The sequence below is a fragment of the Monodon monoceros genome, unplaced genomic scaffold (assembly GCF_005190385.1).
Source record: "Monodon monoceros isolate NGI ecotype Baffin Bay Population unplaced genomic scaffold, NGI_Narwhal_1 Super_Scaffold_15, whole genome shotgun sequence".
In the NCBI taxonomy this organism is placed as follows: domain Eukaryota; kingdom Metazoa; phylum Chordata; class Mammalia; order Artiodactyla; family Monodontidae; genus Monodon; species Monodon monoceros.
The window spans coordinates 60,951,849-60,978,750 of record NW_021703771.1 but is presented as its reverse complement, the minus strand read 5'-3'; the positions used below and the strand labels follow the sequence as shown (position 1 = coordinate 60,978,750).

The following is a 26,902-nucleotide window of genomic DNA, read 5'->3' as shown; positions in this document are numbered from 1 at the left end:
TTTACACCAGTAACACACGGTCTTGATTACTGTAGTTTTATAATATGTCTTGGAATCAGGTGTTATTGGTCCTCCAGTCTTGTCCTTTTTAAAAGTCGGTTTAACTATTCAGGGCCCTTTGTATGTCCTCATCAATTTAGAATAAGTTTTTCAGTTTCCACAACATAGGCTTCTGGAATCCCAACTTGTATTACCTTGAATCCAAAGATAAGTTTGGGGAGAACTGACATGTCGACAATATTCAGTCATCTGCCTCATTAACATGAAATATTTCTCCATTTATTTAGGCCTTCTTCAGTTTCTCTCAACACTGATTGTTAGTTTTCAGCGTATAAGTCCTGCACATACTTGGCTGATTTATTCATGCATATCTCATTGGTAAATGGTATTATTTTTCAATTTCAATTTGCAATTGTTTGTTGCTAATTTATGGGAATACTACTGATTATTGTATGTTAATCTTGTATCATGCTACCTTACTAAACTATCTTGTTAGTTTTAATAACTTTTTGGTAGACTTCACCAGGTTTTCTATATAGACAGTCATACATATAAAAGCCAGTTTAGCTTCTTCTTTCCCAGTCTGGATGCCTTTCCTCCCTCCCTCCTTACTGCACTGGCTAGAACCTCCACTACAATGTTGAATAGAAATGATGAGAGTATATATTCTTATCTTCTTTTGTCCTGAAGGGAAGTGAGTGGGAAAGCATTCAGTCTTTCACCACTAAGTACGTCATCATAGGTTTTTTTAATAAATGCCCTTTATTCCTTCATTTCCTAGTTTGCTGAGAGTTTGTATCAGGAATGGATGTTGGATTTTTGTCAAATGCTTGTTCTGCACCTACTAAGATAATCATATGATTTTTCTTTTTAAATGTGCTAATATTGTAAATTACATTGGTTTTCAAATGTTAAACCAACTTTTCATTCTTTGAATAAACCCCACTTAGTCATGGTGTGTTATCCTTTTTATAAATTGGTGGACGTGATTTGCTAAAATTTTATTTAGAGTTGTTTGTATTTTGTTCAAGAGAAATATGGATCTGTAGTTTTATTTTCTTGTACTGTCTTAGGCTGGTTTTGCTATCAGAGTAAGCTGGCTTCATGGAATGCCATTCTTAAGAAGAATTCCCTCCTCTTCAGTTTTCTGGAAGAGTCTGTGAGGATATGATATTACTTTTTCCTTTTGTAATTTCTATTTATTTATTGATATTCTCTATTTGATGAGATGTTGTTCCCATACTTCCCGTTAGTTAAGTATGGTTTTCTTGCGTTCTTTGAAAGTATTTATAATAGTGGATTTCAAGTCTTTGTCTAGAAAGTCCGATGTCTGGGCTTCCTAAGGGACCATTTCAGTTGATTGCTTTTTCCCTTGTATGGTGCATACTTTCTTGTTTCTTTGCATGTCTTGTAACCTTTTATTGAAAACTGGATATTTTGAATGCTATAATGTGACAACTCTGGAAATTAGATTCTTCCCCCTCCCCAGGGTTTGTTGTTGTTGCTACTTATTGTAGTTGTTCGTTGCTTGTTAACTTCTCTGAACAAATTCTTTAATTCTTTAGTTGTAATGTGTTTGTCCACAGGAGTCTTTGCTCAGTTAGATTAGTGATCAGCTAATAATTGGAAACCGATTTCCTTAAACACCTGGAACCAGTAGGTCCCCCAGTCTTACCAGGTAGGGGCTCTGTGTGTGCTGTGCACACCTTCAACACCCAGCCAGGCAGTTGACACCTCTGTCTTAGCCTTCACTTCCTGTTAGCATAGAGTGTTAAGGTCAGCCAGCGGTGAGGGCTTAAGGCCTTCTCAGGTCTTTCCTGTGCATGCACACAGCCCTACACATGTGTAAGACCTTCTAGACTCCCACGACTAAGTCTGAGCTTTTCAAAACCCACATGGACAGCTTATTCCCCCAGCTTTTCCTTTAAAGTTTTTAGTCTGTTGTTTGCCTACTGTTATCCACCACTCAGGCAGCCCTGAAGTTAATTGTAATTGCCTCCCAGGGAAAAGGCAAGCTCTAAGATAAGTCAAATGCAGAGAGCCTTACAAGTGGTATCTTCCAGGAAACCACCAAACAGGTCAGATAATGACAATTCCTTGGGAATGAGGATTTGAAAGAGCTCCAGCCCTGTTCTGCTCCTTCCAGTGGATGCCAGGTTGCTGGCTTTCACCATAAACGCAGGCTCTTCTTTTTCAAGGTACCCACAGAGCCAGACAGTGGGGATGGGATAAGGTAAGTTAAAATGCCACAAAGCTCACTGTTCTTACCAAGTGTCAGCCATTCTTCTTGGATAAACATTCTCCAGGTTACTACAAGCTATTGGCTAATTTCCAGAATCTAAAAAAGTTGATCCTAACCATGCTTGCCAGTTTTCTCATAGCCTATTTGGAGCAGAAATTTTTCAGAAGTCCTTATACCACCGTTTTTACTGATGTCACTCTATTTCTTCTTCAGATGTTGTGTAGACTCACCAGTAAAGCTACATGGGCCTGAAGTATTCTTTTATGGAAGATTTTTAACTACAAGTTCAATTTGTTTAATAGAAGTAGAGCCATTAAGGTTATCTATTTCTTCTTATATAGGCATTGATAATTTGTATCTTTCAAGGAACTTGTCCATTTCATCCAGGTGGTTGAATTCGTTGACATAAAGTTGTTCATAATATTCCCTCATTATCTTTTTAATATTGAAAGAATCTGTAATAATGTTGCCTCTTTAATTCCTAGTGTTGATCATTTATTTCTTTACTCTGTTTTCCTCAGTCAGCCTGGCAAATGGTTTATCAATTTTATTGAAAAGAACAGCTTTGTTTTGTTGATTTCTCTTTATTGTTTATTTATTTTGTTTCATTGATTTCCACTCTGATCTTTATTTCTGCTTCTTTGGGGTTTAAGTTGTGCTTCTTTTTCTAGATTTGTTAGGTGGGACTCGAACTGTGTTTAATCTAGGGCTAATTATTCCTCACTACTGATACAAATCCCTTTTGGGTATTCTACCCAATGCGTTCTGAGTTTTGAGGTTTTCCATCCTGGCTGACGGGAATAGGTACTGTCCCTGGCCTCGGGAGATTTCCTCCGCTGTATATTCTCACCTGTACTCTGCTGAATACTTGAAGAGAACCTTTGCAAGTCTCCCAGTTCTATCACTCTGAAGCTGTCTCCTCTCTGGTAGTCTGTGAACTGTAGCCTACCTGGTCTCCTCAGACTCCTAGCACTCACTCAGGGAGCCCACCAGGCTCCACACAGTCCCCATCCCCCTGTGGCCTGGAAGCTCTCAAGGCAGCAAGCTGGGCAGTCATAGGGCTCATCTCATTTATTTTCCATTTCTTGGGTATCACTTTCCTTTGTTGCTTAGGATTCAGTGTCTTGAAAATTATTTCATATGTTTTGCCCAATTTTTTTGGTTGTTTTAGGTGAGCAGTAAATCTGGTCCCTGTTACTTCCTCTTGGATGCAAGCAAAAGTCCAGATGTTGTATTTTTCAGGGTAGCTTTCTGTTAGATCATATGTACATTATGAGAAAGAAAAGGTGGAGAGGATCACACGGTCTGATTTTCCCACAGTGATCAGGGAAAGCCAAAGATGTAAGATAGCATTTAAGTCTTAAAAACCATGTAGAGACAGTGTGAACAAAAAGAAAAGGACCTAGAAGTCAGAAGCATGGCAGGAGCTAAGGCACAATTGCATGAAAGTGCCTGGAATACCCTGAGACTAGCAGGGTATCTACAGGGTGGGGGAATGCACAGACCAAATATATATATATATTTTTTAAATTGGGCCTGCCAGCAAGATACAGTCCAGGTCCACTGTGTCTGTAATCTTACCAGTTGCCCAAATACAAAGATTTCACATAAATGTAGATTTCTTATTTCTTCTGAAGTTCTGGACCACAGTTCCACATTCTTTGCTGGCTTCCATCCACTGGAGCTGAGTTAGTGGTCTCCTCCCTAAGATGAGTCATCCACTCTCCAGTTTACCAGGGTCCTGCTGTATTATTCCTGGCTTGCTTTCCTCGCTCTCCTTGTCACCCTGGCATCCACAGACATTTGAATTTTTACTTTAATGCTAAGGTGTAGGTTCCCTGGAGATAGGCAGTAAGTTATCGATGCTTTTTGCTTCAGAACTCAACTTTTCCTTTCTCTCTCATCATTTTCCTCCTTTCTAGACCTACTTTATTTGTTCTTTCATCTTTGTGGCTTCTGACCCTTTTCCTTCTCAGTCATCTGACTTCATTTTACTTACTTAGACATCTCCATATTAGTCTTCTCGGGCTGCTGTAACAGTACCACCGACTGGGTGGCTTAAACAATGTAAATATTATTTTCATAGTTCTGGAGCCTGGAAATTCAAGATCAAGGTTCCAACAGGGCTGGTTTCTGGTGAGGCGTCTCTTCCTGCCTTGCAGGTGGCCAGCTTCTTGCTGTGTCCTCACATGGCCTTTCCTCTGTGCACGTGTGGAGAGAAAGAGCTCTCTGGTGTCTCTTCCTCTTCTTATAAGGACACCAGTCCTGTAGCTTAGGGTCTCACCCTTATGACCTCCTTTAATTTTAATTACCTCCTTAAAGGCCCGATCTCCAGATATATTCACTTCGGGGGTTAGGGCTTCAACCTGTGAAAGAATACAATTCAGTCCACAGCAGTCACTGTTCAGTCCTCCTTATTGCCTGATTTTGAAATTCTTGTACCTTTTTCAAGCTCTGTTGTGGTGTCTCCCACCGTTCCTAGACATCCTAGAAAGGGGACACTGCCTTCCATTCTCTGAATTTCCCTTTTTTCATTGTTTTTGTATTTTCTTTTTTCTAACATAACTTGAATTACTAAACACTCATCCACAAAATATTTGTTTTCTATGTTACTGTTACTGTCGAACCATTTGAAAAGCTGCATTCCCCATCTCATAGGTCAGGATATCACTGTTTTCTTATGCATAAACTTCACCCCTTCTTTCACCCCTTCACCCCTTCTTTGTCAGTAAGGAATCTCCTGCTCTTTTACACACACTTTCTTCTATTTAATTTGATAAAATCTTCCTGGTTTTTCCCAGGCAGCTAATATTTTTCTGAAAGAAGTAAAATTTATTTTATTCTTGTCCCTTGATACAGTAAAAAGGAGCCAAACCAGCTAAGGTTTATTGTCTCTACGTTACTTTCAGTGACTCCCTGCTGCCCACCCACATATATAATCGCTCATATCATCTGTCGAATATTTTTCTCTCAGATCCTCCCATTTATCTCCCCTTTTTATTCCCACTGCCACTTCCCTAAATCCGAGCCCCATCTGAGCTGTTGCAGCAGCTTTCTCACTGGCTCCTTGTCTCCAATCTTCCCCTCCTGCAGTTCTGAGGTGGGCAGAGAACAGAGCCTTGAGGACCGCAGACACATCATGGATGTGCAGGGGAAGAAGAACGAGCAAACTGGCCGGAAAGTCACCCTCATAGAGGTAAGAGGAAACCAGGAGACAGTCATGTCACGGAGTCAACAGGAAGGTTTAGGAAGGCATGGTCAACAAGGACAAGTATCAAAGACAGCAGAAGTAAAATAAGGGCTGAAAAATGCCTTTGGGATTTGCAACCAAGAGGCTGTTTGTGACCTGGGAGAAGATGGTTTTGAATGGAGGGTCCTGGAAGCATGAGTCAGATTGTCTCCAGCCCGTAGGGAGAAGGCCCGTCAGGAGAGGCTGCTTCTCCCAGAAGTTGGACTTCAAAGAAAAGAAAAAGCTGTGCAGAAACTAGTGGAAAACACAGGATGTAAGGAAGATCTTTATACAGGAGGGAATGACAAGAATATTTATAACCCCAGAGCAAAGAGCCCCTTGAGAAGAGCCAGTCAAGGTGTAGGATAAGGAGAATAATTGAAAGAGTAGAATTTGAAACAAGAAGGTGGCGCTACTTTCTCCACTGAGACAGGCAAGTGAGACAAAATGAGTTTGAATGATGGTGTTTTCTGGTGAGAGATAAAGTGTAAGAAGGACAGGAAAGGACTTTCTAAAGAAGGCGGCCTCTGTTTTCTCTATTACTAGAAGTGAAGTTTGTCTGCTGAAAGTGAAAATGTTAAGCTCTATCACGTACACTTTTATGGAATTGATACTTAATGAGAATTAGATTCAAATTTTTCATAAGTATTTTTAGATTTGGATGGCAAAAAATAAAATCTCATTATACAGAAAGTTTATAAATCAATAGTTTTATAATCATGGGTGTTAAGGAATGACTTTTTATCACTGATACCAGAATTGGAAAACATATTTTGAAACAGATTTTTAGCTCTAAATAATAGAAACTTTAAAATCATTTATGTCAGAGAGAAAAAAATGCCATAGGCAGAATCTAAAAACAACCAATAAGCTGGGATCAGGAAGAATTTCACAAAATATGTGACAGATGAAGCGTTAATACCCTTAACTTATAAAAAGCTCTAAGAAGTCAAAAGGGAAAAGAAGTATATCAGTAGGAGAACTGGCAAACGGGGTGCATAGGACATTCTTAAAGGGATATATATATATATATATATATATATATATAAAACAGTGAACATACGAAAAATGTCCAATTACAGTGATCAAATTAATAGAAATTAAAACAATAAATGAGATGGTATTTTTCCCTCAGAAAATGGCAGCAAGCTTCAAACTGATACAACCTTGTGTTGATGAGAGTATGGGGAAGTGGGTTTCCTCATATGCTGCTGGTAATAGTATATATTAAAACAATCCTTTGTGGAGTATAGCTTGGTAATACTTGTTTATTTTAAGTTTTCAAATTGTTCATGTCTTTTGACCTGAATATTCTACTTCCAGGAATTTACTGTAGGAAAATGTTTAAGTGTACATGCAGAGATTCAGTTAAAAGGCTACTCCTTCAAGCAGTGTTTTAAAAATAGAAGGAAAAAAATTCAATTTCTATGAATAAAGGATTGATTAACTTATTTTTTTTAATTTATTTATTATCTTTTTTTTTTTGGCTGCGTTGAGTCTTTGTTGCTGCGTGCAAGGCTTTCTCTAGTTGTGGCGAGCAGGGGCTACTCTCCGTTGTGGTGCGCGGGCTTCTCATTGCGGTGGCTTCTCTTGTTGTGGAGCATGGGCTCTAGGCATCCAGGCTTCGTTAGTTTTGGCATGAGGGCTCAGTAGTTGTGGCTTGCGGGCTCTAGAGTGCAGGTTCAGAAGTTGTGGCGCACGGGCTTAGTTGCTCCACGACATGTGGGATCTTCCCGAACCAGAGCTCGAACCCGTGTCCCCTGCATTGGCAGGCGGATCCTTAACCACTGTGCCACGAGGGAAGCCCGGGATTGATTAAATTATGAAACATTTATGTAATAGAACACCATGTGAGAGCACCATGTGACTATTTCAAATAGTGAAATTATTATAGGAGTATGTTCATAGATGTGGCAGGAATGATGAAACATTTTTAAGTTAAAAGAGGATGATTATAAAATAGTTTTTATATAACATATGCATAAAATATGGAACAACATACATCAATAAATGTCAGTAGTTATCACTAAGTGGTGGAATTGTAGTGATTTTTTTTCCTTCATTTTACTGTGTGTATTTTCTAATTTTTCTACTCAGCATATATTGATATATATATATACACTTGATCATTTCTTTTTTTTTCTTTGCTTTTTGTTTATTTTTTATACAGCAGATTCTTATTACGTATCTATTTTATACATATTAGTGTATATATGGCAATCTCAATCTCCCAATTCATCCCACCACTGCCCCCCGTGTTCCCCCCTTGGTGTCCACACGTTTGTTCTCCACATCTGTGTCTCTATTTCTACCTTGCAAACCGGTTTAGTTCATTGTACCATTTTTCTAGATTTCACATATATCCGTTAATATACGGTATTTGTTTTTCTCTAACTTCATTCTGTATGGCAGTCTCTAGGTCCATCCACGTCTCTACAGATGACCAAATTTCTTTTCTTTTTATGGCTGAGTAATATTCCTTTGTATACATGTACCACATCTTCTTTATCTGTTCGTCTGTCGATGGGCATTTAGGTTGCTTCCATGACTTGGCTATTGTAGATAGTGCTACAATGAACATTGGGGTGCATATGTCTTTTCGAATTATGGTTTTCTCTGGGTATATGCCCAGTAGTGGGATTGCTGGGTCATATGGTAATTCTATTTTTAGTTTTTTTAAGAAACTTGCGTGCTGTTCTCCATAGTGGCTGTATCAATTTACATTCCCATCAACAGTGCAAGAAGCTTCCCTTTTCTCCACACCCCCTCCAGCATTTGTTGTTTGTAAATTTTCTGATGATGCCCATGCTAACCGGTGTGAGGTGATACTTCACTGTAGTTTTGATTTGCATTTCTCTAATAATTAGTGATGTTGAGCAGCTTTTCATGTGCCTCTTGGCCATCTGTATGTCTTCTTTGGAGAAATGTCTATTTAGGTCTTCTCTCCGTTTTTTGATTGTTGTTTTTTAATATTGAGCTGCATGAGCTGTTTATATATTTTGGAGATTAATCCTTTGTTGATTCGTTTGCAAATGTTTTCTCCCATTCTGAGGGTTGTCTTTTCGTCTTGTTTATACTTTCCTTTGCTGTGTAAAAGCTTTTAAGTTTCATTAGGCCCCATTTGTTTCTTTTTTTTTTTTATTTCCATTACTCTAGGAGGTGGGTCAAAAAAGATCTTGCTGTGACTTATGTCAAAGAGTGTTATTCCTGTATTTTCCTCTAAAAGTTTTGTAGTGTCTGGTCTTACATTTAGGTCTTTAATCCACTTTGAGATTATTTTTGTATATACAGTTAGGGATTGTTCTAATTTCATTCTTTTACATGTAGCTGTCCAGTTTTCCCAGCACCACTTATTGAAGAGACTGTCTTTTCTCCATTGTATATCCTTGGCTCCTTTGTCATAGATTAGTTGACCAAAGGTGTGTGGGTTTATCTCTGGGTTTTCTATCCTGTTCCATTGATGTATATTTCTATTTTTTTGCCAGTACCATACTGTCTTGATTACTGTAGCTTTGTAGTATAATCTGAAGTCAGGGAGTCTGATTTCTCCAGCTCCGTTTTTTTCCCTCAAGATTGCTTTGGCAATTAGGGATCTTTTGTGTCTCCCTACAAATTTTAAGATTTTTTGTTCTAGCTCTGTAAGAAATGCCATTGGCAATTTGATAGGGATTGCACTGAATCTGTAGATTGCTTTGGGTAGTATAGTCATTTTCACAATATTGATTCTTCCAATCCAAGAACATGGTATATCTCTCTATCTGTTTACACTTGATCATTTCTTTTAAAACAAAAGTAATTTCGGAAATTTTTTACTACAGCCCATTCTTTATGCATTTAAAGAAATCAAGGTCTGAGAGTCAGAGTTAAAAAATGCCTGAACTAGGACTTGATCTTCTGGCTCCAAGTTCAGAGTTATTTCTGTTCCAAATGCTTTGTCTTTTTCCCTTTTTTTTTTAACATCTTTACTGCAGTATGACTGCTTTACCATGGTGTGTTAGTCTCTGCTTTATAACAAAGTGAATCAGCTATACATGCACATATATCCTCCCTCTTGTGTCTCCCTCCCAGCCTCCCTATCCCGCCCCGCTAGGTAGTCACACAGCACCAAGCTGATCTCCCTGTGCTATGTGGCTGCTTCCCACTACCTGTCTGTTTTACATTTGGTAGTGTATATATGTCCATGCCACTCTCTCACTTCATCCCAGCTTACCCTTCCCCCTCCCCATCTCCTCAAGTCCATTCTCTACATCTGTGTCTTTATCCTGTCCTGCCCCTAGGTTTTTCAAAACTCTTTTTTTTCTTTAGATTCCATATATGTGTGTTAGCATACGGTATTTGTTTTTCTCTTTCTGACTTACTTCACTCTGTATGACAGTCTCTAGGTCCATCCACCTCACTACAAATAACTCAGTTTCATTTCTTTTTATGGCTGAGTAATATTCCATTGTATATATGTGCCACATCATCTTTATGCATTCATCTGTCAGTGGACACTTACGTTGCTACCATGTCCTGGCTATTGTAAATAGAGCTGAAATGAACATTTTGGTACATGACGCTTTTTGAATTATGGTCTTCTCAGGGTATATGCCAAGTAGTGTGATTGCTGGGTCGTATGGTAGTTCTACTTATAGTTTTTTAAGGAACGTCCATACTGTTCTCCATAGTGGCTGTATCAATTTACATTCCCACCAACAGTGCAAGAGAGTTCCCTTTGCTCCACACCCTCTCCAGCATTTATTGTTTGTAGATTTTTTGACTATGGCCATTCTGACTGGTGTGAAGTTATACCTCATTGTAGTTTTGATTTGCATTTCCCTAATGATTAGTGATGTTGAGCATCCTTTCATGCGTTTGTTGGTGATCTGTATATCTTCTTTGGAGAAATGTCTATTTAAGGTCTTCTGCCCATTTTTGGATTGGGTTGTTTGTTTTTTTGATATTGAGCTGTGTGAGATGCTTGTATATTTTGGAGGTTAATCCTTTGTCAGTTTCTTCATTTGCAACTATTCTGAGGGTTCTTTTCATCTTTTTTATAGTTTCCTTTGCTGTGCAAAAGCTTTTAAGTTTTGTTAATTCCCATTTGTTTATTTTTGCTTTTATTTCCATTTCGCTAGGATGTGGGTCAAAAAGGATGTTGCTGTGATTTATGTCATAGAGTGTTCTGCCCATGTTTTCCTTTAACAGTTTTATAGTATCCGGCTTTACATTTAGGTCTTTAATCCATTTTGAGTTTATTTTTGTGTATGGTGTTAGGGAGTGTTCTAATTTCATTCTTCTACATGTAGCTGTCCTGTTTTCCCAGCACCACTTATTGAAGAGGCTCTCTTTTCTCCACAGTATATTCTTGCCTCCTTTATCAAAGATAAGGTGACCATATGTGTGTGGCATTATCTCTGGGCTTTCTATCCTGTTCCACTGATCTATATTGCTGTTTTCGTGCCAGTACATACAGCCTTGATTACTGTAGCTTTGCAGTATAGTCTGAAGTCCGGGAGCCTGATTTCCTCCAGCTCCATTTTTCTTTCTCAAGATGGCTTTTGCTCTTCGGGGTCTTTTGTGTTTCCATACAAATTGTGAAATTTTTTGTACTAGTTCTGTGAAAAATGCCATTGGTAGTTTGATAGAGATTGCATGAATATATAGATTGCTTTGGGTAGTATACTCATTTTCACAGTGTTGATTCTTCCAATCCAAGAACATCATATATCTATCTGTTTGTATCATCTTTCATTTCTTTCATCGTTGTCTTACAGTTTTCTGCATACAGGTCTTTTGTCTCCTTAGGTAGGTTTATTCCTAGTTATTTTATTCTTTTTGCTGCAGTGGTAAGTGGGACTGTTTCCTTATTTTCTCTTTCTGATTTTTCATTATTAGTGTATAGGAATGCAAGAGACTTCTGTGCCTTAATGTTGTATCCTGTCACTTTACCAAATTCATTGATTAGCTCTAGTGGTTTTCTGGTAGCATCTTTAGGATTCTCTATGTATAGTACCATGTCATCTGCAAACAGTGACAGTTTTAATTCATCTTTTTCTGACTTGGACTCCTGTTATTTCTTTTTCTTCTCTGATTGCTGTGGCTAAAACTTCCAAAACTATGTTGAATAATAGTGGTGAGAGTGGGCAACCTTGTCTTGTTCCTGATCTTAGTGGAAATGGTTTCAGTTTTTCACCATTGAGAACAATGTTGGCTCTACATTTGTCTTATATGGCCTTTATTATGGTGAGGTACGTTTCCTCTGTGCCTACTTTCTGGAAGGTTTTTATCATAAGTGGGTGTTGAATTTTGTCAAAAGCTTTTTCTGCATCTATTGAGATGATCGTATAGTTTTTCTCCTTCAATATTTTCATATGGTGCATCATATTGATTGATTTGCGTGTATTGAGGAATCCTTGCATTCCTGGGATAAACCCCACTTGATCATGGTATATGATCCTTTTAATGTGCTGTTGGATTCTGTTTGCTAGTACTTTGTGGAGGATTTTTGCATCTGTGTTCGTCAGTGATATTGGCCTGTAGTTGTCCTTTTTTGTGACATCTTTGTCTGTTTTTGTATCAGAGTAATGGTGGCTTCATAGAAGGAGTTTGGGAGTGTTCCTCCCCTGCTATATTGTGGACGAGTTTGAGAAGGATAGGTGTTAGATCTTCTCTAAATGTTTGATAGAATTCGCCTGTGAAGCCGTCTGGTCCTGGGCTTTTGGTTGTTAGACGTTTTTTAATCACAGTCTCAACTTCAGTGCTTTGATTGGTCTGTTTATATTTTCTGTTTCTTCCTGGTGCAGTCTGGAGAGGTTGTGCTTTCTAAGAATTTCTCCATTTCTTCCAGGTGGTCCATTTTATTGGCATATAGTTGCTTGTAGTAATCTTTCATGATCCTCTGTATTTCTTCAGTGTTAGTTGTTACTTCTCCTGTTTTCATTTCTAAGTCTGTTGATTTGAGTCTTGTCCCTTTTTTTCTTGATGAGTCTGGCTAATGGTTTATCAATTTTGTTTATCTTCTCAAAGAACCAGCTTTTAGTTTTATTGATCTTTGCTATCATTTCCTTCATTTCTTTTTCATTTATTTCTGATCTGATCTTTATGATTTCTTTCCTTCTGCTAACTTTGGAGATTTTTTCTTCTTCTTTCTCTAATTGCTTTAGGTGTCAAGTTAGGTTGTTTATTTGAGATGTTTCTTGTTTCTTGAGGTAGGATTGTATTGCTATAAACATCCCTCTTAGAACTGCTGTTGCTGCATCCCATAGGTTTTGGGTCATCGTGTTTTCATTGTCATTTGTTTCTAGGTATTTTTTGATTTCCTCTTCGATTTCTTCAGTGATCTCTTGGTTATTTGGTAGAGTATTGTTTAGCCTCCATGTGTTTGTATTTTTTACAGATTTTTTCCTGTAATTGATATCCAGTCTCATAGTGTTGTGGTCAGAAAAGATACTTGGCACGATTTCAGTTTTCTTAAGTTTGCCAAGGCTTGATTTGTGACCCAAGATATGATCTATCCTGGAGAATGTTCCATGAGCACTTGAGAAGAAAGTATATTCTGTTGTTTTTGGATGGAATGTCCTATAAATATCAATTAAGTCCATCTTGTTTAATGTGTCATTTAAAGCTTGTGTTTCCTTATTTATTTTCATTTTGGATGATCTGTCCATTGGTGAAAGTGAGGTGTTAAAGTCCCCTACTATTATTGTGTTACTGTTGGTTTCCCCTTTTATGGCTGTTAGCATTTGCCATAAGTATTGAGGTGCTCCTATGCTGGGTTCATAAGTATTTACAATTGTTCAATCTTCTTGGATTGATCCCTTGATCATTATGTAGTGTCATTTGTCTCTTGTAATATTCTTTATTTTAAAGTCTGTTTTGTCTGATATGAGAATTGCTACTCCACCTTTCTTTCGATTTCCATTTGCAAGGGATATCTTTTTTCATCCCCTCACTTTCAGTCTGTATCCCTAGGTCTGAAGTTGTTCTCTTGTAGACAGCATATATACGGGTCTTGTTTTTGTATCCATTCAGCCAGTCTGTGTCTTTTGGTTGGAGCATTTAAACCATTTACATTTAAGGTAATTATCGATTTGTATGTTCCTATTACCATTTTCTTAATTGTTTTGGCTTTGTTATTGTAGATCTTTTCCTTCTCTTGTGTTTCCTGCCTAGAGAAGTTCCTTTAGCATTTGTTGTAAAGCTGGTTTGGTGGTGCTGAATTCTCTTAGCTTTTGCTTATCTGTAAAGGTTTTAATTTGTCCGTCTAATCTGAATGAGATCCTTGCTGGGTAGAGTAATCTTGGTTATAGGTTTTTGCCTTTCATCACTTTAAATATGTCCTGCCACTCCCTTCTGGCTTGTAGAGTTTCTGGTCAAAGATCAGCTGTTAATCTTATGGGAGTTTCCTTGTATGTTATTTGTTGCCTTTCCCTTGCTGCTTTTAGTAGTTGTTCTTTGTATTTAATATTTCATAGTTGGATTAATATGTGTCTTGGCGTGTTTCTCCTTGGATTTATCCTTTTGGGACTCTCTGCACTTCCTGGACTTGATTGACTATTTCCTTTCCCATATTAGGGAAGTTTACAACTATAATCTCTTCAAATATTTTCTCAGTCCATTTCTTTTTCTCTTCTACTTCTGGGACCCCTATAATTTAAATGTTGGTACGTTTAATGTCCCAGAGGTCTCTGAGAGTGTCCTCAATTCTTTCCATTCTTTCTTCTTTATTCTGCTCTGCAGTAGTTATTTCCACTATTTTATCTTCCAGGTCACTTATCTGTTCTTCTGCCTCAGTTGTTCTGCTATTGATTCCTTCTAGAGAATTTTAAATTTCATTTATTATGTTGTTCATCATTCTTTGTTCGCTCTTTAGTTCTTCTAGGTCCTTGTTAAACGTTTCCTGTATTTTCTCCATTCTATTTTCAAGATTTTAGCTCATTACTATCATTACTCTGAATTCTTTTTCAGGTAGACTGCCTATTTCTTCTTCATTTGTTTGGTTTGGTGGGTTTTTACCTTGGTCCTTCATCTGCTGTGTATTTCTCTGTCTTCTCATTTTGCTTAACTTACTGTGTTTGGGGTCTCCTTTCTGCAGGCTGCAGGTTTGTAGTTCCCGTTGTTTCTGGTTTCTGCTCCAGTGGCTAAGGTTGGTTCAGTGGGTTGTGTAGGCTTCCTGGTGGAGGGGCCTAGTGCCTGTGTTCTTCTGGATGAGGCTGGATCTTGTCTTTCTGGTGGGCAGGGCCACGTCTGGTGGCATGTTTTGGGTTGTCTGTTGCCTTATTATTTTAGGCAGCCTCTCTGCTAATGGGTGGGGTTGTGTTCCTGTCTTGCTAGTTGTTTGGCATAGGGTATTCAGCACTGTAGCTTGCTGGTCATTGAGCAGACCTGGGTCTTAGCGTTGAGATGGAGATCTCTGGGAGAGCTTTCGCCGTTTGATATTACATGGAGCTGGGAGGTCTCTTGTGGGCCAGTGTCCTGAACTCGGCTCTCCCACCTCAGAGCCTCAGGCCTGACTCCGAGCCAGAGCACCAAGACTCTGTCAGCCACACGGCTCAGATGAAAAGGGAGACAAAAAAAGAAAGGAAGGAAGGAAGGAAGGAAAGGATAGAAAGGAAGAAAGAAAGAAGAAAATAAAATATAATAAAATAAATTTACTAAAATAAAAATGTAATTTAAAAAAAATGAAAGAAAGAGGGGCTTCCCTGGTGGCACAGTGGTTGAGAGTCCACCTGCCAATGCAGGGTATACGGATTTGTGCCCCGGTCCGGGAAGATCCCACATGCCGCGGAGTGGCTGGGCCTGTGAGTTATGGCCACTGAGCCTGCGCGTCCGGAGCCTGTGCTCTGCAACGGGAGAGGCCACAACAGTGAGAGGCCCACGTACCATAAAAAAAAAAAAAGAAAGAAAGAAGAGAGCCACCAAACCTAAAAACAAATCCACCAATGATAACAAGTGCCAAAAACTATACGAAAAAAAAGAAAAAAGAACGGACAGACAGAACCGTAGGACAAATGGTAAAAGCAAAGCTATACAGACAGAATCACACAAAGAAGCATACATATACACACAAAAAGAGAAAAATGAAAAGATATATATATATGTCTATATATATTTAAAAAAAGGAAGAGAGCAACCCAATCAATAAACATATCTACCAATGATAATAAGCTCTAAATACTAAACTAATATAAACATAAAACCAGAAACAAATTAGATGCAGAAAGCAAACCCCAAGTCTACAGTTGCTCCCAAAGTCCACCGCCTCAATTTTGGGATGATTTGTTGTCTATTCAGGTGTTCCAGAGATGCAGGTACATCAAGTTGATTGTGGCGATTTAATCTGCTGCTCCTGAGGCTGCTGGGAGAGATTTCCCTTTCTCGTCTTTGTTCGCACAGCTCCTGGGGTTCAGCTTTGGGTTTGGCCCCGCCTCTGCGTGTAGGTCACCTGAGGGTGTCTGTTCTTTGCTCAGACCGGACGGGGCTAAAGGAGCAGCTGATTCAGGGACTCTGGTTCACTCAGGCCGGGGGGGAGAGAGGGGTACGGATGCGGGGCGAGCCTGCGGCGGCAGAGGCCAGCGTGACGTTGCACCAGCCTGATGTGCGCCGTGTGTTCTCCTGAGGAAGTTGTCCCTGGATCACAGGACCCTGGCAGTGGCGGGCTGCACAGGCTCCCGGGAGGGGGGGTGTGGAGAGTGACCTGTGCTTGCACACAGGCTTCTTGGTGGCGGCAGCAGCAGCCTTAGCGTCTCATGCCCGTCTCTGGTGTCCGTGCTGACAGCCACGGCTTGTGCCCGTCTCTGGAGCTCATTTAGGTGGCTCTCTGAATCCCCTCTCCTCACGCACCCTGAAACAATGGTCTCTTGCCCCTTAAGCAGGTCCAGACCTTTTCCCAGACTCCCTCCTGGCTAGCCGTGGCGCACTAACCCCTTCAGGCTGTGTTCACACCGCCAGCCCCAGTTCTCTCCCTGGGATCCGACCCAAGCCCAATCGTCAGTTCCCAGCCCCCGCCTGAGCCGGTGGGTGAGCAGACAAGCCTCTCGGGCTGGTGAGTGCCGGTCGGCACCGATCCTCTGTGCGGGAATCTCTCCGCTTTGCCCTCCGCACCCCTGTTGCTGCGCTCTCCTCCGCAGCGCTGAAGCTCCCTCCTCCGCCACCCGCAGCCTCTGCCCGCGAAGGGGCTTCCTGGTGTGTGGACACCTTTCCTCCTTCACAGCTCCCTCCCACTGGTGCAGGTCCCATCCCTATTCTTTTGTCTCTGTTTATTCTTTTTTCTTTTGCCCTACCCAGGTACGTGGGGAATTTGTTGCCTTTTGGGAGGTCTGAGGTCTTCTGCCAGCGTTCAGTAGGTGTTCTGTAGGAATTGTCCCACGTGTAGATGTATTTCTGGTATATTTGTAGGGAGGAAGGTGATCTCCACGTCTCACTCCTCCACCATCTTGAAGGTTCCTCATGCTTTGCCTTTTAACTCTGGTTAAATGGTAAGTACTTGCCGGGCGGGGGCTATAGCATGCTCACATTTTCTCTCCCCAGTACTTAGCCTGGTGTCTGGCCACATAGAAAAACTTCAGGGAATACTCATTGGATTGAATTTCTTGTGGAGTAGGGCCCAGTATTTTTAGGAGTCTTATTTTTCACACATACCATACACACAAACACTAACCTGGTTTCATACTCATTTTCAAAATCCTGCTGTGAGATTTTCCTTTCTCTTTTCACATGATTTGCCTTTATCGGCCCTCACTCTGTTACTCTCTCCCTCTGTTATGTTACGGGGATACTTTATGAGGAGATACCACAGAGAAAACCTGGGTTTGTTTTCATGCTGGTGTCTTGCTTAGATGACATCTCTTCCCCTGTCAGCAGGTCTCTGCTGCCTCTTAGGTGTTCAGTCCCTGTGCTGTCAGAGCCGTCATCGTGCTGCTGTGTCCCTCTTGCTTGTTCCCTGTTGTCAGAAGGGGGCTGTTCCTTGTCCAGGGTGTGCACTTGGCAGTTTCTTCTCCTTTTCCTTTTATTCTGTCCCCTTTCTCCCTTTCATAGATAGTCTTTGTCATTCTGTATTCAGTGTTCCTTCCTCTTCTTAGTCTGAGTCATTTCCCTTAAATATGTTATCTTTACTGCCTACTTTAGCTTTTTCCAGTTAAGTTTCTCTTCAGGTTCCCCCTCTTGAGGGTCCTCCTGGCTCCTGTGTTTACTTCTCACAGTGCAGCCTCAGTCTGATTGATTTAACTTGTCCTACTGTCTTGTGCAGGATCCATCTCACTCGTTTCCAGCTGTTCTCTTCCTCTCCCTCCCTTTTCTGTTTTTCTTCCTTGGTTTTGTCCTACCACTCTCATAAACTCCCCCTCTCACCCTGTTTGTCTCGTTACTCCTCTAAGGTCCTTTACCTTCCTCACTGTTCCTTGCGGACGTTTATAGGGTCTCTGGGTGACTTGTGCTCAGCATCCATTTGAGCCTTTCCTTCCCCACTTTTATCAGACCCTAATTTGAGGCAAGTTTTATATGCTGTACCTATATACACACCAGGACAGTATGATGCCCTTTTTTGCCCCTGGTGAGATTGTACCTTACCTCACCATAGCTGTACCATTTTATAGTCTACCTTAGTTGCGTTTGTGAGCATGTTCACTTGAAACATTTTGGGGCTTCTATATATTATATAATACTGGTTTAAAAAATTTAAAATCAGAAAACAAGGACTGACAAAGGATTTTTTTTCCCTCATATGGAAAGGCAGTACAACCATTTATTTAAGATTGAGCCATAAGCCATAGCAGAAAAGAATATGAAAAAGAATGTGTGCGTGTATATATATATATGGATATATATATATATATATATATATCCATATATATATATATATGTATACACACACACACAATATATGTATAACTGAATCACTTTGCTGTACGGCAGAAATTAACACAACATTGTAAATCAAATATACTTCAGTAAAATAAATTTAAAAAGTAAAAGATTGGGCCTGTCCCTAAAGGCACAGATGTTCCCTAACCTTCCGGTTTAGGGTTAGGGAATGGTTATTAGCACATCCTTTTTTACCATGATGCTCTAGCCTCTACTTTTCTCAGGAGTGATCAATGGAATTGACCACCACCTAATCAGATTGCCATTATCCTTAGGTTGAAGTTTGTTTTTTAAGAGCAACCAAATGTTAAACCCTTTCTGTTCAGAAGAAAGACAACAACAGTTTTGTGTAAGTCCAGATACTCATCACTGATATGTAAATAATTGCATCAAAAAATTTCAGGCTCAACCCCTAGTTTATCACCCTCTAGTTTTGGTGTACTTACTACAGGGTCTCTAAAGAAGCAACATCTTGTTTCATCTGCCTATTGGTTCTTGACTTTTATTCATGGTATAATTTGTTTTATTTCAAAGCTGCATCTAGATACATAGTTAACCATCACTATCTTTGTCAATCAAAAATGCCACATACCATTTTTTGGATTTATTTGAAAAGCTATGATAGTTTACTCACTTCTAAAAGAAGACATAGCCATAGACTAAATGAAAGAGTGCTGTTTAATAAAATGGCCTATATGCTTTCCAGTCACTAACCTGAAGCATCTTCCATGACAATTTTTTTTCCAGTGAATGAAGAATGTTATAAACTCTGATTGCCTGCACTTAATTTCTGGAAGTTACTGAGGGTTTGCAGTGCTTATTGTCTGTATTTGAGAAATGTACTGATGACACTAAAAGATGTTAATTTAACTGTATGTTCAAGAGGCAAGCTAGAAGTTAATTCTAGAAGTAAAACTAGAAGTATGTTCAAGAAGACAAATTAGTATTTTGGTCGTGTGTGTGTGTGTGTGTGTGTGTGTGTGTGTTTTATTACTTGTGCTGTTGCCTGGGCATGCCAAGATTTGTTTTAACTAGAAGATATTGTTTAAGTTCATTTAGTACATTTTATGTCATTTTCTCCTAGTAAAGAGCTGAAGAAGAATGAAGGGGCAAGGAACCAAATATACAGAAATGAAATGACAAATTAAACCAAATGGAATTTCTCTTCAGAGTTCAGAAATTTCAGATGGCCAGGAAGAAAGGAAGGCTCTACTATTTCTTATCCTTATGAAAGAATCTAGAAAAATCAGAAGCAAGGTATGGGTGGAAAAATAAATGCGGCCTTTTGAAAAGCTTAATTGTTATAAACCATTGTGTTTGCTGTTGATCAAAGTATTAGTACTTGTATTTATTAGTAACTGCATCAAAATTACATTACCATTCTTGGAAAAATCAATAAAGAAAAACCATAATTGCCACACAGCAAATATGAGGAAAAAGTGTTTGCATTGTTAGGATGTCCATTAAGTAATCATTTAATATTATATCTGTAATGTGGTTATGTGTGTGATGATATACTCAGAATATGAAATATCTGCTATTTAAATTTAACTTTATTTAAAATAAAGATAAGCAGCTTCAGGATTTTGTGTATTCAAAATGGTCCAAGTAAGAAAGGCATTAAAAGGTAACAAATGTTTACCTTGCTTTTAAATTTTTGTTTTTAAATTTTTTTAATTGTTTTTAAATTTTTACATTGAATTATTTATTTCTTTAGTTCCAGAGTAACAGTGTCGTTACTATGTGACCATATATTTTGAAGTGAGATGTTATAAAATGGGAAAGTTCATCTCTTTGTTTTTCACTTGACTCTTCTTAAAACTGTGTGATTTTAAGTCTGTCAATAAAATATTTAACTTCAAGAAAGTCAAAACTAATATAAAATTAGAAAACTTATTTACCAAATTAGACAATTGATTCCATTAAAGTAAGAAGTGAGAAAAACAGTGTTGGGCATTGAGGTGTAAATTTTGCCCAGATGTATACCGGATGTGAAAAATCTTCTAGTAGAAATATATTTGACTCTTACCCCTGCACATGTTGTAGAGGCATGAAAATTGGTAAACTTGCCCCTGCTGGGTAGAACTTGGGGGGAGGGGGGCATTTTTGAAAATGGTGAGTGGCATTGATGACTGCTGAAGCCCTCAGCCATTAGCACAGAAATGTGTTCCGATAGTACCAGGCTCCCCTGTTCTAGATGCACACGTCTGTGCTTCAGGTACAGCTGGACCCAGCCAGCTTGAGTCACCCTTGTACAGGCTTGTTTTTTCTTTCTTGTGAATGCACTTGATAATGAAAAAAATAAAAATATGTGACTCTCTGCAGTTTCAGCTCATAGTTTTGAGATGTGTGTAGATTCTCTTGATTTTGGTTTTAATTACAAAGAATTTCAGCAAGTTGCAAAATGATTTTAAATCAAGATGATGATAAAATAATATGTCAGAGGAGCTAAACATTTGCTGAAATCCCAATGTTCATATGAAAAAATAAAAGGTTATTTTTATATTGTAACTACTGAAGGCAAAAATAACAATTGAGGCAAACACCAAGAAAAGTTGTTTCTACTCAAAGCCCATTTCTTTTCTTTTTTGTCCTGTTGACAAAGCAAGATTTGGGTTATGTTTGTGAATAGATTATTATTAATTAATAATCTTCACCACCTTCTAAGATGAGATGGGGTGGGGGAGACCATAAGAGTGCCCTCCAAGTAATAAGTCCAAATTATAATCAAGCAGAGAAATCAGACTATTTACTTAGTAATAAATTAACTTTGTTTTATTTTTATCCTAAAATTATTGAATTCTATCCCATTTTATAGTCTCTTTTCTACAAACAAGTAGCAATTTGACACTATCTTTTCTAGACAATAAATAATGTCATTCTTACAAATTAATTTCCCAATTATTGATTCTACTCTGTCTTGAAGATTCGAGTTTCTTCAGTATCAAAACTATACAATGAATAGGATTTGCAAAGCTAGAATAAAAAGCAAGTTTTAAAAAGATTTAAAACTTGAAATATTTTACACCATGAATGCAAATTCATGTTTAAGATGCACCTTTTAAATATGAAATCAGTGTTTTAAATGGTTAACACTTGCTACTTTTGAAACCTTTCGTAAGGTTTCTTTCCAAAAAAAATGGATACTTGACATTAATTTTATTTTTCAGTTACAGAAAAGTTTTATTAGAGAAAGATATTTTCTCTTTAGGAAGTTCAGCAAGACTATCTGGGAAATAACCTATCATTTTATAACTTCATGTTATTTTAGTCATATATTTAACTCACAACTATTTTTCAAAGGGTTAGAAAGTTCTAGAAACTATATAAAAAAACTCATGACCTTATACTTTTATACGTATTTCAGTGATTTCCATCTGAGGTCCATATCTGTTAAGTAGATTATGGGAACATTTTTCACTTGTCCAACTTTTGAAGCTCTATATTTGTTGATTTCTACCTCATTGGACTTGACTACAGAAGAGATTCCCCAGATCTTCACTTTATGTACGTGACCTCATTTAGTCCTCACTTCAAACCCAGGAGGAAGATAAAATCTTCCCTGCCCTGCAAATAAGGAAACCAGGGCTTTGAAAGTTAAGCAACTTGTCCAAGTGCACACGGTCAGTCAGTGTGTTGCTTGCTGTCCATAGAGGTTTGTCATACTCCACTGGGGCATCTCAAAGGTCCCCACCCACCTCAGGTGCTGGGTGCAGTGATCCAGTAGCACCTAGAGTTGGTCTCCAGCCCACACAGAGTAAGGAAGCAACCTGATGAACGTACAACCACACTCAGAGACTAGAAACATCTCATATGTCTTCCATGCAGCCGTGACCTACATAAAATGAAATACCATATCTAAGTGAATTTTTTTTTAAAAAACTGATAATGTCTTTACCCCATATTTGTTTTGCAAAATCTTTACTCCATACTCTAATTCTTACATTTTTTTAAGGAATCGATTCTGTGGACTCAAACTAATACATGGACAGTAACATTTTATTCAAGAAACAGTATCCCAGTCACATAAGAGAAAATAAAAACATCAGGAGTCACGTCAATCAAAAGGCTCTGTTGAGTGGCAAACTCGGTCTGTGGATGGACCCAATTATCTGCAGGCGAACTGAATGTCAGCATCATTTAGGGTTAACAATGGACCAGCTAGGCAAAAGCAGACAGCTACTCTCTGCAGAGACCCGGAAAGCAAACTTGGTAATGAGGTACTTCATTCATCATATCCTTCTGCTCTAATTATTAAAGTGAATAGGGAATACTTTAACTTAAGGCGGGAACTGGATAACATAAAAACATCTGTTTTGTAAACACAAAGAATGCTTTTTTTCTAATGATCTCTTCACATCTACATCAAGCATATGTTGTGAGCCCCCTGTTTTCGAAAGTTGCTCTTCTAACACCTCAAATTCATTCTGATTATGGATGGGTTATTTTGATTGTCTCAGAAAGTTAGGGAGGATAAAGCTGCTAAGAATCTACAGTTTTACTATCTACTCACAATCTAAAGAGGGGGAGGGTGTCATAAGTAAGTACATACATAACCATGAATAATACATGTTCTATTACTTGTGTCAGAATGGTCCAACTATATATACTTCAATGTCATTCATCTCTAAAAGTACTAAACAATCTGATTTTTACTCATTCTAGTTCACTTTTTCTTAACTCATCACTTGGATCCTTGTGAAGAATTGTGAAAGAATTTGGTAGAGGAAAATGTAGGATTTTTTTTTATACAGCAATTATATAAGTAAACATATATTGCCAATCTTTAAAGTTGCTTGAAACGAGCTGATTTACTGTTGAGAGGGAACAATTATAGTTAAGAAAAAAAAAAGTACAAAAGGAGGAAAAAGCAGGGAGGCGAGGAAAATAGCTTGTTGCTGGAGCAAAAATGAACAACTGAAGCTTGTGAAAAAGCAGTCGCTAGACCAAAGGAAGAAGGTTCCCTGGAGAAAAATGTGGTCGCTACGGTTCAGTTTTTCAGTGATTTCAACTGAGAATCGGTAGTTAATTTTTTTTCTGTTTAATTTGTTCATGGGACCATTTTATGTAAACACTCCACACAACTTTTTCCGGAGCTACAGTTATTCGATTTAAAGTAAGTGGAAGATGGCTAAGCACGGTGATGTTTGTAACATCCCTGCCTGTTCTACAGAAGAAGTTAATGTTCAGAAGTATCTGCACATGCTACTTTTAGCAACTGAATATTTCCATCGTGGCAAAGAAATGTCAGTGAAATCTATGCACTTTAAGAACATCATATTCTTATACTTATCATGTGTGCAGGCAGAGTACATAATAAGCTAGTCTATAGCAGCTGTAAATTTCTGAGGATTTATCTAACCACAAATACATTGAAATGGGGAAACGGGGCTATATTAAACTATGCAAGATGCTGCTGGAGCTTTGCCATTTCTGCAACATCCTGTAATTAATTTCTCATGACAGGTCTGGCAAACTGAAACATCCAATACACTTGCGACAGACAGACTAGAGTTGCTGCAAATCCTACAGTCCCATGAAGTGAAGGTAGTTTTTTTCTTTCAAACATGAATATAGCGCTGTTTAGAGTGTCCCGTAGCCAAGGACAAGTTTGTCACTTTTTAATTCCAAAATAAAGAAGGCCTAGAATATAGAAAAGATCCTGAGCTGAGTGTTTAATCTTTTCTCTGTGTTGCGCAGTCTTTCCCTGAAGAGGGACGGCCCTGGGTAGGGGATGATATCGTTAGGTTGGCATGCATGCCTGTTGTAGCTATGATGGGATTCTCTCCTGGGAGATTTGAGGTCAGTTCTCTCTCGAACACATCCTCTCCCTGTAAGCAAGACTCACAAGACCACCTTCTCCATCTGTGCGTCATTCTCTTCTGGAACCCATAATCCTGCCATCTTGCAAACTTAGAGCACAGATAAATACAGAAATGATCCCTGCTGCAACACAGAGAAAGAAAAAAAATGTCAATTTTGTTTTTGCAAGAATAGATTTTCCTGTATAACAGTAAGTTCTTTGTCAGTTCATATCGATGTGAAAGAATGACCCTCTCTTTACCTGATGTGTGTAATTTGATACAGGTGTTAAGTGTTTGGTGTTAAGGACGGACCCTAGTAAGCAAGCCTCCTTCTTGCTGGGGGAGCGGAGATTCTGCCCCTAAAAATGAAATCAGCATATCAATGTCCACAGCCTCGCGCATTTCCTTTGGAAGGTCGGAGTTCCTCGGACTACAAACAAGAGGACACAAGGGAGAGTGGGAACCTTGAATCTGGAAGTTTTCATGAGAAGGGAAAGGTTCCAGGTGGTAAAAAATAGGATGGGTCTTGCTCAGCAGAAACAGAGGTGAGAAGCCAGGCAGGCAAGGGGCAGTGGTTTCAGCTCAGTTGCCAAAGGCTAACTGTAAACACCTGATGCTCTTTGTATTTTCTCCAGTGATTGTCTTTCCCTTTATCCTTGCTATTGAAAATGTATTCTGTTCAGAGGACCAGAGAACTTTGTTGCTTCGGCTTAAGTTTTAGAGAAAAGCAACCACAGAACCCCAAACTGAATAACCCAAGGGGAAAAGTGAGCAAGAGACCATGTAAGAATGCTTTTGTATACTTCCACTCCTCTCCACTGGAAAAGCTCCCTTCAGAGCTCATCTATGTAAAACTCTGGAAATGGAAGAGAAAGATCAAAACATGAAAAGGAAGACCCTTCTTTTTCGTACTTGTCCAGGTTCACAGAATCCAGGGCCAGGACCCCACCTCCTACTCCTACTGCTATTTACTAGGTAACATTCTCAGTTACCTTAAAGCTGAATTATTCAATCCTAATTCTTGAAAAATCCTAAACTTCTTCAACCTCCTACACAACTAAGAGTAACATCCCGTATAGAGCATGGTCTACATTCAGGTAAATTCCCCTTTAACACTAGGTTGTTATAAGTGGTGAATTTGAATGAGTGAGGGTTGAAAGTAGGCAAAGTATAAGGTGATAGCAGAGAGTCCAGAGAGAGACATTTCGGTGCACGCACAAGAGGTCGTTTTCTTTGATTTATGGTTTTTTACTATGTTGACAGTTGGATACAGATAAGGACTGATTCTATTTACGTATCAATAGCTGGAGTTACAGCTTGCCTAAATATACGCTTATAGTTAAAGATCAAAAATAGCTTTAACACTTTTCATGTTTCTTCAGAGCGTGTGTGATCACTTTCAATTGATTCACCAGCTGATTATTGAAAGCCTGTTTGTCAAGCAGTGGGCAGGAGCTGGGTGGACAGTTGAACCAGGAGCCTCAACTCTTCTACTCTGTGTCTCACCTTGAAATTGTCACATGTTTACTGCCACCATCACCCCACAGTGGTTTTCAGAGGACTTCCACATACATTACTAAACTTGAGCCTCATGACCATCTTTGTTGAACAGAAAAGTCCCCCATTTTTCAAACCAGTCGCAAAGAGATTGAGTGACTTGCCCAATAACTGTTAATCAGCGTCCAGCTGTCCTCCTCCCAGTGCTGTGTTCTTTCCAACCAGGAAAACCCATCACTGACATCTGAAAACTGTGGAAATAAGTTATATGGAAAGCCAATATGTTCCCTGTACAAGAGGCAACATTACGTGATAACACTAATTTGGATGTGGGCCTTTTCGGATCAATTTATGATCTCTTCCTGTAGTCAGCTATAAAGTGTTTGTTTTTGCTGCCATCCTATATTTAAATATATTTTTAAATACAAGAACTTAAAATGTAAAGTTGTAACAGAGGCCAAATAAAAACATGTAAAAAAATTTTTTTGTTGTATTTTGTAGACAGAGGAAGAAGGAGATGTGCAGAAAATGCCAGAGTCCCTTTTCAAAACCTTTTCGCAAATCAAGTAAAACAAAATCATTTCGTGCATAGTATATTGAAGCCAAATAGTTTTTATTCAAGTTACCAAATAAATTACATTTTCTATTAAAGGGCAGTAAATTCCCATTTGACGTAAAACTTCATTATATCGACTAACTTGGAGGTACCACAGAACCTTGCATTAAATGCAAACCTGACCACGTCACACCCCGTTTAAAACTCTTCACTGGTACTCCCATCCACTCTTACTAAATCCAGTGAGTTTTTCCTATTTGCTTAACAATTATTCCTAGAAATTCAGTCCTGTGCTCTCTGATATCACAGGAAACTCTCAAATGAAATTCAGTCACCTTGGAAGTGACAGCAAAAGTAAGAAACTTGGTTGATATCTGAAAGTCCAAACCACAGAGCACAGCAAAGACCTCCCTGATCTGTCCCCTCTGTTCATCCGTGTCATGACTGCCTGTGGAGGTCCTCTGTTCACACTGCAGCGAGACCATACTACTGCCCTCCAGGGACCATTGCTGCTTCAAGCCCTTGACTTGTTCTCTTGACTTGAAGACACCTTTTTCCCAAAGCCTCTGCCAAGTATATTTCCATTCAAGTTTCATCTCAAATAACACATGCACTAAGATTCCTTTCCTAATTACTAACCATGGATAATTGTATTCTCACAGTGTCCTATACCTAATATCTATAAAGACACTTACTTAGCACATGACATTGAAACTGACAGTCTATTGATC

At 38.8% G+C, this 26,902-nt stretch overlaps 1 protein-coding gene across 8 annotated transcripts in view; it reads left to right on the top strand.

Moving 5' to 3' along the window:
- Positions 1–24,682, top strand: part of AHI1 (Abelson helper integration site 1) — a 212,064-nt gene extending 187,382 nt beyond the window's left edge. For 3 of the 8 annotated variants that reach the window (XM_029223598.1, XM_029223596.1, XM_029223597.1), the window contains one exon: positions 5,336–6,024. In XM_029223598.1, coding sequence (XP_029079431.1) covers positions 5,336–5,540 — 205 coding nt within the window. In that variant the 3' untranslated portion in view covers positions 5,541–6,024. Of the gene's footprint in view, positions 1–5,335; positions 6,025–19,398; positions 20,636–22,269; positions 23,167–23,780; positions 23,862–24,401 lie in introns of those variants that run through there. The other 5 variants (XR_003793672.1, XR_003793671.1, XM_029223599.1 and 2 more) reach the window with 5 other exon arrangements.
- The last annotated feature ends 2,220 nt before the right edge of the window (positions 24,683–26,902 follow it).